Source organism: Equus quagga, chromosome 12, assembly GCF_021613505.1.
Source record: "Equus quagga isolate Etosha38 chromosome 12, UCLA_HA_Equagga_1.0, whole genome shotgun sequence".
NCBI classification, from domain to species: Eukaryota; Metazoa; Chordata; class Mammalia; order Perissodactyla; family Equidae; genus Equus; species Equus quagga.
This window is the reverse complement of record NC_060278.1, coordinates 16,512,644-16,526,732: the sequence shown is the minus strand read 5'-3', so window position 1 is coordinate 16,526,732 and position 14,089 is coordinate 16,512,644. Positions and strand designations below refer to the sequence as shown.

The following is a 14,089-nucleotide window of genomic DNA, read 5'->3' as shown; positions in this document are numbered from 1 at the left end:
ACACCATAGTTTCACTGCCCTATACATTCTCTGTGCTCCGCCTGTTTATCTCGCCCTCCCCTCGACCCCTGGCAATCACTGATTCTTTTACTCTCTCCATAGTTGTGCCTTTTATAGAATGTCATATAGTTAGACACATGCATTATGTAGCCTTTTCAGCTTGGCTTCTTTCACTTAAGAATATGCATTTATAGTTTATCTGTCTTTTCATGGCTTGCTAGCACATTTCATTTTAGCCCTAAATCATATTTCATTGTCCTGATGTATCACAATTTATCCATTCACCTACGGAAGGACATCTTGGTTGCTTCCAAGTTTTGGCAATTATGGATAAAGCTGCTACAAACATCCCTGTGCAGGTTTTTGTGTAGACATGTTTTCTACTCCTTTGAGTAAATACCGAGGAGCGCATTTGCTAGGTTGTATGGTAGGATGGTTTTATAAGACACTGCCAAACTGTCTTCCAAAGTGCCTGTACCATTTTGCATTCCCACCAGCAGTGACTGAGAGTTGCTGTTCCTCTGCATCCTCACCAGCATTTGGTGATGTCAGTGTTTTGAATTTTGGCCATTCTAGTAGGTATGTAGTGGTATCTGGTTGTTGTTTCAATTTGTAATTCCCTGATGACATATGATTTGGAGCATCTTTTCATATATTTATTTGCCATCTGTAGATCTTTTTTGGTGAGTTGCCTATTCAGGTCTTTTGCCCATTTTTTAATTGGATTGTTCATTTTCTTATTGTTGAGTTTTAAAGAGTTCCTTGTATGTTTTGGATAACAGTCCTTTATCAGATAGGTGTTTTGCAAATATTTTTCCCAGTCTGTTGTTTATCTTCGCATTTTATTTACAGTGTTTTTCATACAGCAGAAATTTTTGATTTTAATGAAGTCCAGATTATCAGTTATTTCTTTCATGGCTCATGTCTGTGGTGTTATATCTAAAAAGTTGTTGCCATACCCCAGGTCATCTAGATTTTATCCTGTGTTATCGTCTACGAGTTTTATAGTTTGTCCTTTACATTTAGATCTGTGATCCATTTTGGGTTAGTTTTGCTGTGTCCAGATTTATTTTTTGCATGTGGATGTCCAGTTCTTCCAGCACCGTTTGTTGAAAACACTGTCTTTACTCCATTGTATTGCCTTTGATCCTTTGTCAAAGATGAGTTGACTTTATTTGTGTGTGTATGTTTCTGGGCTTTCTATTTTGTTCCATTGATCTGTTTGTCTCTTCTTTCACCACTACCATATTGTCTTGATTACTGTAGCTGTAGAGTAAGTCTTGACGTTTGGAAGTGTCAGTCCTCCAGTTTATTCTTCTCTTTCAGTATTGTGTTAGCTATTCTGGGTCTTTTGACTTTTCATGTAAACTTTAGAGTCAGTTTGTTGATATCTACAAAATAACTTGCTGAGATTTTGACTGGGATTGCGTTGAATCTATAGATCAAGTTGGGAAGAACTGATATCTTGACAATATTGAATCTTATTCATGAACATGGCATCTCTCTCAATTTATTTAGTTCTTTGATTTTTTCATCAGAGTTTTGTAGTTTTCCTCATATGTATTTTGTTAGATTTATAAAGTATTCCATTTTTTTGTGTGCTAATGAAAATGGTATTTTTTTTAAAATTTAAAATCCCGCTTGTTTATTGCTGGTATATAGGAAAGCAGTTGATTTTTGTATGTTAAACTTGTATCTTGCAACCTTGCTATAATCACTTATTAGTTCCAGGAGTTTTTTTAATTGACTCTTTTGGATTTTCTACAGAGATGAGTATGTTATCTGCAAACAAAGACAGTTTTATTTCTTTTATCTTAAGCTGTATACCTTTTAAATCCTTTTCTTGTAGAAGTTTATGTTAGCGATTTTAGGTTTTTTCCTGATGTGTTCATTCAGTGCTATAAATTTCCCACTAAGCACTGATTTCAACTACATTTCACAAATTTTGATAGGTTGTACTTTTATTTTTATTTAGATCAAAAGATTTTAAAATTTCTCTGGAGATTTCTTCTTTGACCCATGTATTATTTAGAAGTGTGTTATTTAATGTCATGAATTTTAGGATTTTCCAGTTATCTTTTTTGTTAATGATTTCTAGTTTAACTCCTTTGTGGCCTGTGAGCAGACAATGTAGGATTTCTAGTCCTTTAAATTTGTTGTGGTGCGTTTTATGGTCCAGAATGGGGTCTCTTGTAGTGAATGTTTCATGTGAGCTTGAGAAGAATGTGTATTCTGCTGTTTTTGGATGAAATAGTCTGTAGATGCTTATTATTTCTAGTTGATTCATGTGTTGTTAAGTTCAGCTATGTCCTTACTGATTTTCTGCCTACTGGATTTGTCTGTTTCTGATGCAGTGATGTTGAAGTCTCCAACCTATTTCTCTTTGCAGTACTCTTACTTTTTGTGTCAGTTATTTTGACACTCTCTAGTTAGGTGCATACGTATTAAGGATTGTTATGTCTTCTTGGAGAATTGACCCCGTTACCATTATGTAATGTCTCTATCTCTGATAACTTCCCTTGCTCTGAAGTCAGCTCTGTTTGAAATTAGTAGAGCTACTCCCACTTTCTTTTGATTAGTGTTAGGATGGTATATCTTCCATCCATTTACTTTTAATCTATATGTGTCTTTATATTTAAAGTAAGTTTCTTGTAGACAACATACAGTTGGATCTTGTTTTTTGATCACTCTGAGGATTTGTGTATTTAGACCATTAGCATTTAAAGTGATTATTGTTGGATTAATATCTATCATACCTGTTACAATTTTCTAGTTGTAGCCCTTCTTCTTTGTTTCTGTTTTTTCTGCCTTTTGTGGTTTTAATTGAGCGTTTTATATGTTTGCATTTTCTCTCTTTTTAGTATATCAATTGTACTTCTTTTTTGTTGTTATTTTTAGTGGTTGCCCTAGAGTTTGCTGTATACATTTATAACTAGTCTAAATCCATTTTCAAATAAGGTTTTACTACTTCACTGGTAGTGCAAGTACCTTATAATAACACGATATTCCTAATTCCTCTCTTCTGTCGCAGGTATGCTGTCATTCATTTCACTAATACTTAAGTGCATATATATATGTATACACACACATATGTATCTCCTGTATCATTTTCCTCTCTCTGAAGAACTTCTTTTAACCTCTCTTGCAAGGCGGGTCTACTGGCAACAAATTCCTTCAATGTTTCTTTGTTTGAGAAAGTATTTCTCCTTTCCTTTTGAAGAGTAATTTCACAGTGTACATAATCCTAGGGTGTGGTTATTTTCTCTCCACATGGTTCCACTCCATTCTCTCTTTGCATGGTTTCTGAGATGTTGGATGTAGTTCTTATGTTTACTCCTGTACAGGTAAGGTGTTTTTTTTCCTGCTGGCTTCTTTTTCTATTTTTTCTTTCTTTTTGATTTTCTGCAGTTTGAATATGATATGGCTAGGTGTAGTTTTTTGATGTTTACTGTGCTTGGTGTTCTTGGGGCTTCCTGGACCTGTGGTTTGGTTTCTTACATTAATTTGGGGCAGATTCTCAGTCATTTTTGCTTCAAATATTTTGTCTGTTTTTTTCTCTCTTTCTTCTCCTCTGTATTCCAGTTATGCCTATGTTACACCTTCTGTAGTTTTTCACAGTTCTTTGATAATCTGTTCCAGCTTTTTTCCCCCAGTCATTTCTTCTCTTTGCTTTTCAGTTTTGGAAGTTTCTGTTGACATATCCTCAAGCTCAGAGATTCATTCCTCAGCCGTGTCCAGTCTACTGATGAGCCCGTCAAAGGCATTCATTTCTCCTGTACTACTTTTGATCTCTAGTATTTCTGTTTGATCTTTTATAGGATTTCTGTCTCTCTGCTTATCTTGTCTGTTTTTGCATGTTGTCTCCTTTTTACATTAGAGTTCTTAGCATATTAATCATAGTTTTTAGAATTCCTGGTCTGGTAATTCCAACATCCCTGCCATGTCTGAGCCTGGTTCTGATGCTTGCCCTGTCTCTTCAGCCTGGTTTTTTGCCTTATAGTCTGGCTTGCTGAAAGCTAGGCACAGTGTACTAGATAAAAGGAATACCAGCCTTTTGTGAAGTGTTGGCAAGGTGTTGAGAGGAGAAGCTTCTCTAGTCCAGTGCTTAGGTCTCAGTCTTTGAGGGAGCCTCTGCCCCTGGGGTGCCAGTTTCTTGTGTGCTGCTCAGATTTTCCCCATCTTAGGTGGGACAGGATGGCTAGAGTGGGCTGGAGTTGGATATTCCTCTTCTCCCACATGGAAGGCCAGAGCAGGCTGGAATTGGGCGTTTCCCTGATGCCAGGTGGGTTAATCTCTGACAAAACCCTTGTTGGTTAGGTGCTGGTAAAATAATTTATCTTGAGAGTAAGACTTGTTAAGAAGAGAATGCTCTGGTGTATTTCAAAATGATTACTTTTCCCCTTCCCCTACTGGGAAAATAGGGAAAATTTTCTCTGATATTCACCTTGAGAATCTGGGAGAACTCATGAAAATAAAACTCAGAAAGTGTGGGGGCTCTCCTATGTCTGGGCTTCTGTGGAGTTTTAACTCTCAGACTTGTGCACACTTAGCCTCCAGTAGTTTGTCAATCGCGGTGTAGATTTTCTTACTCTGGTACCGGTTCCTGGTTTCTGCTCTAAGTTGTAATTCTATGTATCCACCTGTCTGTCTCTCTCATTTTGGGGGTGGTGGTTTGCCCCGTGACCCTACTTCTGAGGGATCTAAGAAGAGTTGTTGATTTTTTACTTTGTTCAGCATTTTACTCGTTAGGGTGGAGTGATAACTTCCAAGGTCCTTACATGCCCGACTGGAAACCAGAAGTAATTCCTTATTTTTGGTGCCTGTGTCTCAGTTATGCCTCTTGTCTCATCTAGAAGAACTTTGCTTTACCTGCAGAAAAGAAACCTTCACTCATCTGCTCAGGTAGGGGAGAGGTGGTTACTAGAGCCCTTGAGTAAGAGAGGTAAAGTAGGGACCTGCCTACATTTCAAACAGCATGAACCCATTCTGCCTGACTTAAGGCTTCTTTCTTCACTCTCAATTGCGGACATTCCTTCTGCTCCCAGTACTTGAATTTTCTGAGAATTCAGTGGTGTAAATCAGCCTCGTTCTTAAGCTTTTTTTCTTACTGCCAATATGTGATTCACTCTTTTGGGGTCTTATAAGTAGGTTACCAGGTATCTATATTGTTATATAGATTTTGAGATATTGTTGCTATTATCACTTACTGTGTTTTCCTTGTCCTTGTGTGTTTGTTTTAAAAAATCCTTTTGTTGTAATTAAGAGAGGGAGCTGAATTCGATGATTGGGTTCAATTTGCCATACCTCTGTTGATGTTTTTAATTTGTCGAGTTTTTCCTTAGGGAAAATATTCAGTTAAAACTTGGTTTTCTTTTGTTCAATTTCCCCCTCCCCCTTCTCAGAAACCCAAATCAACAAAACTGGAAATTAATTAATTTAATTACCTGAATCATTTTGATAGAGATCTGTGCCTAGTCATGTTCCATCACTAGCAAGTAAAGCTAAGAATCGTTTGATAATGAAATGATTTCTTATTTTAGACCTTCTATGTGCAGAAAGGGGTAGACCTGTATATAATTTTTTTTTAATAAAGAGAAATCAATGACCTGTTTTTTGTACTAAGTAACAAGCGACTACAGTGTGAAGTATAAATGTAATTGTGATGGGTGGTAAAAGTGCCCCTTGCCCCTTTTGAAGATGGACTTGGACATCTCATTGACCAGACTGCTGGCAACTGTTCTGATTTGTTGTTGATACTTGATTATACTACAGTTTGGTAATTCGAATGTGATCAAATTACCCCTTAAAATTTTTTTAAAATAATGTTTCTGCAATTTCTTTTCATAATACACAGAGAAAGCAACCAGTGAGATGAATACTGCTGAGGATTGGGGCCTCATTTTGGATATTTGTGATAAAGTTGGTCAATCTCGCACTGGGTAAGTGTTGCGAAGTTTCAGAGGATTTTTATTCATCCTTCCTTTTTATTAACACGAATAAAACAAGAATTAAAAGGTAAAGCATATTAAAGTTACAATTTAGTTTAAAAAGAGAATGGTTTTGCTAGCAAGATTTGAAGAATCATTTCATTTAAGTTATTCCTTGTAACCAGTTACGGGTAACAGTATTACAACTTTAGTTAATCACCCGTGTCCTTATTTGCCTCCTGAAATCTAACTTTTTCCACTGATTTTTAAAGTCATCAGCGATTTCTCAGTTACCAAGTTTTTGTGGTTATTTCTGAGTTCCTTGTCACATCTGCAACATTCTACCCAACTAATCAGTGACTATTGAAAGAGAGAGAGTTTTAGGGAACCAGAATCTTAAACTTTTTGGCGTATAGATTTTATTGGTAATAACAGAGCTTTCTAAACACTGCCGCGAGTAGATTAACCTGCTATACACATTAATGGTTCCTTGGTTCTTGGGCTAATAACATCTGGTTGTTAGCCTCATTTGCCCCTTTGTGCCACACAAATACTGTCTTATTTATATACTTTCATGTGAGAAAATGTTAGGGAGCGCTGCTGTGTTATACTTGATTGTTCCGGCGGTAATCTCAGGCCTCTGACGGTGCCTTCTTTGCTCTTCTTCCTTCCCTTCTAAATATAGATAGTTCCTTGAACTTGTTTTGATACATTTTTTCCTAATACTTTTCTCTTTTCTAATAATTTTTCTTTTGAAATCTCACAACTTCCAGATACCTTTATATGGGTGACATCTGTATTTTCAGCTCTGATTTTTCTTACCGAAGCACTGGTCCTGCAGACTTAGTGTCATTTCTGGATATCACACTATATAAACCTTAATCTCACCATTTGGAAACCTGAACTCATGTCTGTTTTTGCTTTAAACCTACTTTTTCTCCTTCATTCCCTGTCTCTGTTAATGACAAGATTGCTCTTTCATTTGAGGTTAAACCTCAGCGTCACCTCCACATTTATTTTGTTTCTAAATTCTGTCAATCTGCCTCTATAATCCGTCTCAAGATGTTGATGTTATGAAGTCCCCTTAGTTAAGTTCTTGAACGTGGCCCAAACAGGCAGGGGCTGTTTGTCTGCAGGGCCTTTCTACCCTCCACTAGTCCTTTCTGGCTTCTGACATGCTCCCCCGTCAAGTTCCCAAGAATGAGCCCTCAAATGTGGCCTCATTCCCTTTGCTGTCTTTACATTTCAGTACGCTAAGTTCTTTCTGACTCTCTTAGTTCCTTAATTCCTTAAGTTAGTTCCTTAATTTAATTGAATGTTGAGTGGTCTGCCTCTTTTTGATTGAGTACTGTGTGCTGCATATCTATTCCTTTTTCTCTATTTCTGTTGGCCTCTCCTTACTTGAGACTAGTAATGCCTAGACTAGTGAATTAACCTTCTGTCATTTCTTCCATTCCCATCTCTTTTCTGTCCAGTTCTTATATCCAGTTGCTTTATAACAACTCTGACCATGTGACTCCCCTACCTTCTGTACTGAAGTCTAACCTCCTTAGTCCTCAGAATCATGTATTTTCCTTTTACTTCTCTCATACGTATCATTCTTTGCAATTCAAGCATTTGAGTTGTCAGTGCTTTTGTACTTTAGTTTACTGCTTTTGGTCACTATTTTCCCTCAGCATGGAATATTTTCTTCTCCAATTTTGCTATCTCTGTGTCTCATATCCTTCCACACTCAATATAGATACCATTTCTTCCACAAAGCCTTTCCTTATGTCCTTTACTGAAAATCATTTTATGATCTTCTGAATCCTTAAAGTCTCTATCAAAACCATTCTTAGTTGTGTTATGTCTTGTATTATAGTAATTCATATCTATCTAGTAGACTTAGATTTGTAGAATGAAAGGTTCATGAACTTTTTCTGAACGGTGGAAAGAAGCAAATAGCTTAGTGGTTGGGAGCATGGACTCTGGAGTCATACAGCTTGGGTTCGACCTAGCTTTCACTACTTAGCGGAGTCACAATCCGTGAGTAACTTTTCTAATTTGCTACATAAGAACGAAAGTAGTATCTTTTTCATAGGGGGCATGTTGTGAGTATGAGATTAGTTTATATATATATAAACATATATATGGTGTTTATAATAGTACCCGGCATGTGGCTAAGTGGGTGCAACTCTGCCTCTTTTTGATTAAAGTCATATTTCTGACAGTTTGTTGACTGGGTATCAACCTAGCTCCATCCCTGTATATTTGGAGATAACACTTTTATCTCGCATTCCAGTTGCAAAGTCCCTCTTTTCACTCTGTCAGTTTTCTTTTTATCTTCACTTTGATATTCTTCATGTTGTAAATACTTTTTATAATAATTTGATGAGTTGCTTGAAATGAAAAGACAAACTCTCTTTCATTACTAGAAATATTCCATATTTTTCTAGTTAATAAATTTGTAGCCCATCTGAAATTCTGTATGATGTATAATGTAGACAAAGAGATCAATTTGTTTTTCTTCGTGGTAACATTATACTAGAAACATTTATTGGTTATTCTTTTCCTTATTTTTTACTTGTGATAACTTTTAAGATCTACTCTCTTAGCAAATTTCAAATATACAAGATAGTACTAACTGTACTCACCATGCTGTACATTACATCCTCAGAACTTATTTATGTAACAACTGGAATTTTGTACTTTTTGACCACTGTCACCCATTTTATCCACCCCCACCTCCCTGGCAACCATTAATCTGTTCTCTGTTTCTATGAGTTCAGTTTTATTAGATTTCATGTTTAGTGAAATCATAGAGTATTTCTCCTTCTCTGTCTGATTTATTTCGCTTAGCGTAATGCCCTCAAGGTCCATCCATGTTGTCCTCATATACTTAAAATGTACTAAACCATGGCTTTAAAGAACTATTTTCTGGGGCTTGCCTGGTGGCATAGTGGTTAAGTTCACACACTCTGCTTCAGTGGCCTGGGGTTTGCGGGTTTCGATCCCAGGCATGGACCACTACACCACTCATCAAGCCATGCTGTGACGGCATCCCACATACAAACTAGAGGAAGATTGGCATGGATGTTAGCTCAGGGACAATCTTCCTCAAGCAAAAAGGAGGATTGGCAACAGATGTTAGCTCAGTACCAATCTTCCTCAACAAAGAAACCCGAAAACAAACAAAAAAACTATTTTCTGTTTGTCTCTTTTTTGTTTTTATCTAGTATCAATAGGTTCTGATACATGCTCATGTTTTATTTTTTCAAATTTATTTTGGACAGCATACTCTCTTTCAGCATATTCCTTAATATTTCCGTTATCCTTTGGGGATTTTAATTGACATTATGCTAAAGCCATGAATTTACTTAGGAAGTATTTTTAACTTCGGTAATTTAAATAATGAGGGGTGGTCTATTTATCCTTTTAATCAATATTTTTTCTTTTCCTCTTTCCTTCTCTTTCTTCCACTTATTTTTCCCTCCCTTAATAGTTCTTGCTCTCTAGTTTCTTTAAATCCTCATTAATTTCCAAGCATTTATTTATGTAAATGTGATATCTCTTTATAGCTCTTCTTAATAAAGAATTGCTTGAAAAAGATTAAATAATAAAGATAATATTCTAGTATTACTGAGGTTTTTTTAAAAATGTAAAACTCTCAATATTTGCTCGTGTGTGAGATTTCTCTTTAAGAATAATGTTTTATATACATAATCAGTTATGTTTTTACTTTGTTGCTGTACCTTGATAATTTCCTAATAGGAAATAGTAAGCATCAGGGCCACATTATGACTTTCATGGGCTCTTGGCACTTTTGCCTTCATGAGTCCCTTTCTTCGTAAGAAAACATTATTGTTTTTATTGTAATTTTATAATTATTTTATGACTGCATTGTTATAAAGACAAGTATATTATTATACATTAAAACATTTTCTTCGACCTTAAAGTTCATTTTTGTCTTCTGATTTTAAAAGAAACTAAAACATTCTTGTGGGCCCCTAAAATTATTGTGAGCCCTAGGTGTTGTGCCTATGTGCCTAAGGATGAGTATTACAGAATTAGAATGTGTATTCTCAGATCAACTTAGTAATAGAAAATTATTAAGGTTCTTTTTAGGCGAGTAGTAAACTGTGGCCTACTTCTGGTGGAGTTCCTATATGTCATTTGTTTGTTTATTTTTGTGGTAAAATATATGTAACATAAAATTGACCACTTTAACCATTTTTAACTGTACAGTGTGTGGCATTCAGTACGTTCACATTGTTGTGGGATCATCACCATTATCCGTCTTCAGAACTTTCCATCATCCTCAACTAAACTCTGTACCTATTGAATAACTTCCCATTCCCTCCTTCCTCAGCACCTGGCAACCACTTATAGTTTGTCTTTAATCTTTTAAATCATTTTATTATAAGTGTATATGGAAAACTTACTCAGCTGTGGTTTATGTTATCTAGGAACCAAGATACATGTGTTTAGATAGGGATTGCAGATGAAAGCATAAGAATATTGAAACGATATTGTAGGTTGTCAGTGACATATTCTAGACACCGGGTGTGCTTTAGAGAAGGCTGACACGTACTTGGTGTGAGAGGGGAAAGGGGATCTGAGTTTCTCTGAGGCAAATTTAGATAGGGTATGTTGAAGTAGAGGGACGCTATGGATTGGAATGCAATTCCTAAGCTTATTTGTATACTAGGCAACAGTCCAGGTTTTTTAAAAAAGCTTTCCCATTTAATGTGTTAATGTGTTAATCTGTAATTTTATAAAGTGTACAGATCTAGTTAAGAGGGTGGATTTAGGGATGGTGGAGGGAACTTTGGGGGAAGCATTTCTCTTTCAGTAAGATTTGTTTTTTTATCAAAATGATTTGTAACCAGCAATATATTGTCGAATTATTTAGTGCATAAGTAAAATAATTTGTATTAGTTTGTCTTTCTTCCCTAAGAACCCTAAGAAATAATGTTTAAAATCCTTTTGGCCTTTTCTTTTTCTTCTTCTTGTTTTATTTTTTTGGTAAAAGTCATCTGTTTTAGAGTTGTGGTAGTTAGGAAACGATTCTCAAGTTTTAAGGGGAAAAAAAGGGCCATTATTGTGAAATTTCATTTAGTCAGAACTTTGACCCAGACACGCGGCTCCCAGTGGTGTTTTGAAAAATCCCCCTTTGGTAAAAAAAAAAAAAAAACCCTTAAAAAAAATCTTATTGTTCTGTTCCTTAAACCTATGTTCTTTAAATCTGTTCTTTAAACATATGTATGTGTGTATTTATGTTTATTGATTTAAAGAAATACACTTATATAAAACATGTACTTTTAAAAATAGATATTCACAAGGCTCAAAAACTAAAACAAGTTAAATAGATTAACGTTGACAAATCTGACTCTGGTCCCTGTTTTCCTCTTCCATTCTCTGTAGATTACCACTTTGTTTCTTTTGTATCTTTCTGTTGTTTCTTTACACAAATGTGAATATATTTCCCCCGTTCATAGACCATAAGCAGACTGTATACACTATTCTACATTTGTAATTACTTAATTAGTTCCTTAATGTATCCTGTCAGCCTTAGAAATCTATTTCTTTTAATGTCTGTTAGTATTGTGGTGGTTTTCAAATTGATAAATTTAGACATTATTTTCTACTTTAACATCAGTTTTGATTAGTGGCATATAGAAAATGTAACACACTTTAATAATTATTAATTAAAATTATTTATTAATTTCACATAGTTATGTCAATCTCAGGAAACTTAGTAGCTGTAAGTCCTATTTGCTTCATATAGGTTATAGGTTTTTCTTTTAAGCCTGAAATGTTTGAATATGCTGGACTTAAAACTTCAAAAAACATTCTGAAAATTTTTTTCTGACTTCCTGAGATATTCACATGATGTTTAGTGTGTGGCTCCAGTGTATGAGTAAGTACTGAAAAATGCCTAGCCAGTGAGGTCATGTGATGGACTGAAAAGTCTCTGTTTAGAATCAAGGGAACTTTCAGAGTGATAGTAGCAGTTTTCTTTAACATGTCTTAACATAATAAATAGCTTTTGTCTGTTAATTTTGAGTGATTTCTTTATATTCTCATATGTAAAAAGTAGGTGTTGAGGATAGGTAAATCTTTGATTTATTCAAACATAACTAGAAGGATAAAATGATAGTTATTACTGATATTTTGTGAAAAATATAAATATAAGCCTTTGGGAAAGAGTTTGTTAAAAATATTTTTCATTGGCTTTGTATTGTCTTGTCCTGAACCTGGGCTGTGACTATTTCTGACCTTCAATTGGAGATTGATAGACTATTTCCTGATTTGTTTTTTTTTTAAGGGAAAAGTAATCTCTGACCTAGACATCTTACGTTGGAAGGGCAGCACCAGGTAGAGGAACAGATCTCTTCCAATATGTATTTTGTTATAATCACATCCTCAATTTATAGGCCTTAATTTTGAAAGTCTTTTAAGAGTAATAGCCAACACTTATTGACTGCTTATTTTTTGCCAGGTCTTATTTAAGTGTCTTATAAACATTTTATTTATCACAGCAGCTCTAGATACTGTAGGTTTTTCCAGTTGACAGACGAGAATCTGATTCATATTTAGGATTCTTTAATGTAATTTAAATTAGGGGAAGAATTCCAACAGGAATAAAACTACAGGATTTTTTTCGTAAAGCATGGTCTTGATTTCCATGACTCTTTCACTTTCTTTCTTTCTTTTTTTTTAAACATTTTATTTTGGTTTTTTTTTGAGGAAGATTAGCCTTGAGCTAACATCTGCCACCAATCCTCCTCTTTTTGCTGAGAAAGCCTGGCTCTGAGCTAACATCCATGCCGATCTTCCTCCACTTTATATTTAGGATGCCTACCACAGCGTGGCTTGCCAAGCGGTGCCATGTCTGCATGCGGGATCTGAACCTGTGAACCCTTAGCTGCCGGAGCAGAATGTGGCACACTTAAGCGCTGCGCCACTGACCCAGCCCCTCACTTTCTTAACATCGCAGAATTTCTGTCATTGGTTTCATTCTCTTTGTAGCAGTCATTTTTCTGTTTATTTGACAAACACTTCGAACTAGCTGGGTATCATGCTTTGTGTATACAGTGATGAATAAAGCAAGCACTGCCTTTGCCATCAGTTGTGATGACAGTCTACTAGTGGAAGATCGAAATAAACGGATAAACAGATAATGGGCTAAGAAGATAGCAGAGTGCCTTAGTGGAGAATGAAAAGGGAGGCCTATTTAGATTTTTCAGAGATGGACTGGTGTGAGGGAGTAACGTTTATGCTATGATTTTAAAGTTGGGAAGAAACAAAGAGCTGAAAGCAGAGGTCCCAGGCAGAGGGAATAGTATCTGCATGAAAGCAGCAAGGTAGAGAACACTTGGTGCTTCCTAGGAACTTTAAAGATAGAGAATAACTGGAGCAGGGGTGAGTTACCCTAAATGAGCACAGAGTCGGGTATGTGAAAGAGTGAGTGAGTTAGAAAGATGGAACGTGAAGGTTGGAATGTTTGAAATTGAGATTATGGAGGGTTTTCAGTTGTTGATAATGACGTGGTCTAGCATGTGACCATGCCACTTATTAATAAGGTGAGATAGAAGTTGAAAAGCCAAGATGTTGGAAGCATCACTTAGATAGTTTTTAATATCTCTGAGAATTAAGATAGGAGTAGTGTTGGAGAGAGTGGCAGTGAGCCAGGAGTTAAAATCGTTGAGAAATGAGGGGACAATTGAAGTTTTTGTAAATGAACTGCAACTGGAAGATAGTCTGACATGATCAGAACTGGACTGTTTGAGGAAAGAGGGAGGGAGAATGATTTAGAAGTAGCAAAGAGAGCAAAGAGGACCCATACCTCATTTAGTAGGTTCAAGAGCCCGGGGAGGACAAAAAGCTACCACTTGATGGAGCCATCCCCGTGTCTTAGTGGTTATGTTCTGCACGCTCCACTTTGGCGGCCCAGGTTTGGATCCCAGCTACAGATCTATGCCACTTGTTGGTGGCCATGTTATGGTGGCGACCCACATACAAAATAGGGGAAGATTGGCCCAGATGTTAGCTCTGGGCCAATCTTCCTCAAGCAAAAAGAGATTGGCAACAGATGTTGGCTCAGGGCAAATCTTCCTCAGGAGAAAAAAAAAGCTACCACTTGAGGTGACTGCAGGAGAAATAGTATCCTCCATGGAGAG

The 14,089-nt window shown here is 36.1% G+C and overlaps 1 protein-coding gene across 2 annotated transcripts in view; it reads left to right on the top strand.

Moving 5' to 3' along the window:
• The window catches only part of STAM (signal transducing adaptor molecule), a 75,380-nt gene that overhangs the window by 11,644 nt on the left and 49,647 nt on the right, over positions 1–14,089 (top strand). Inside the window, exon 2 of one of the 2 annotated variants that reach the window (XM_046679470.1) lies at positions 5,855–5,939. The exons of the other annotated variant lie outside the window; for it this stretch is intronic. Coding sequence (XP_046535426.1) covers positions 5,855–5,939 — 85 coding nt within the window. The remainder of the gene's footprint in view (positions 1–5,854; positions 5,940–14,089) is intronic. 2 annotated transcript variants of the gene reach the window in all.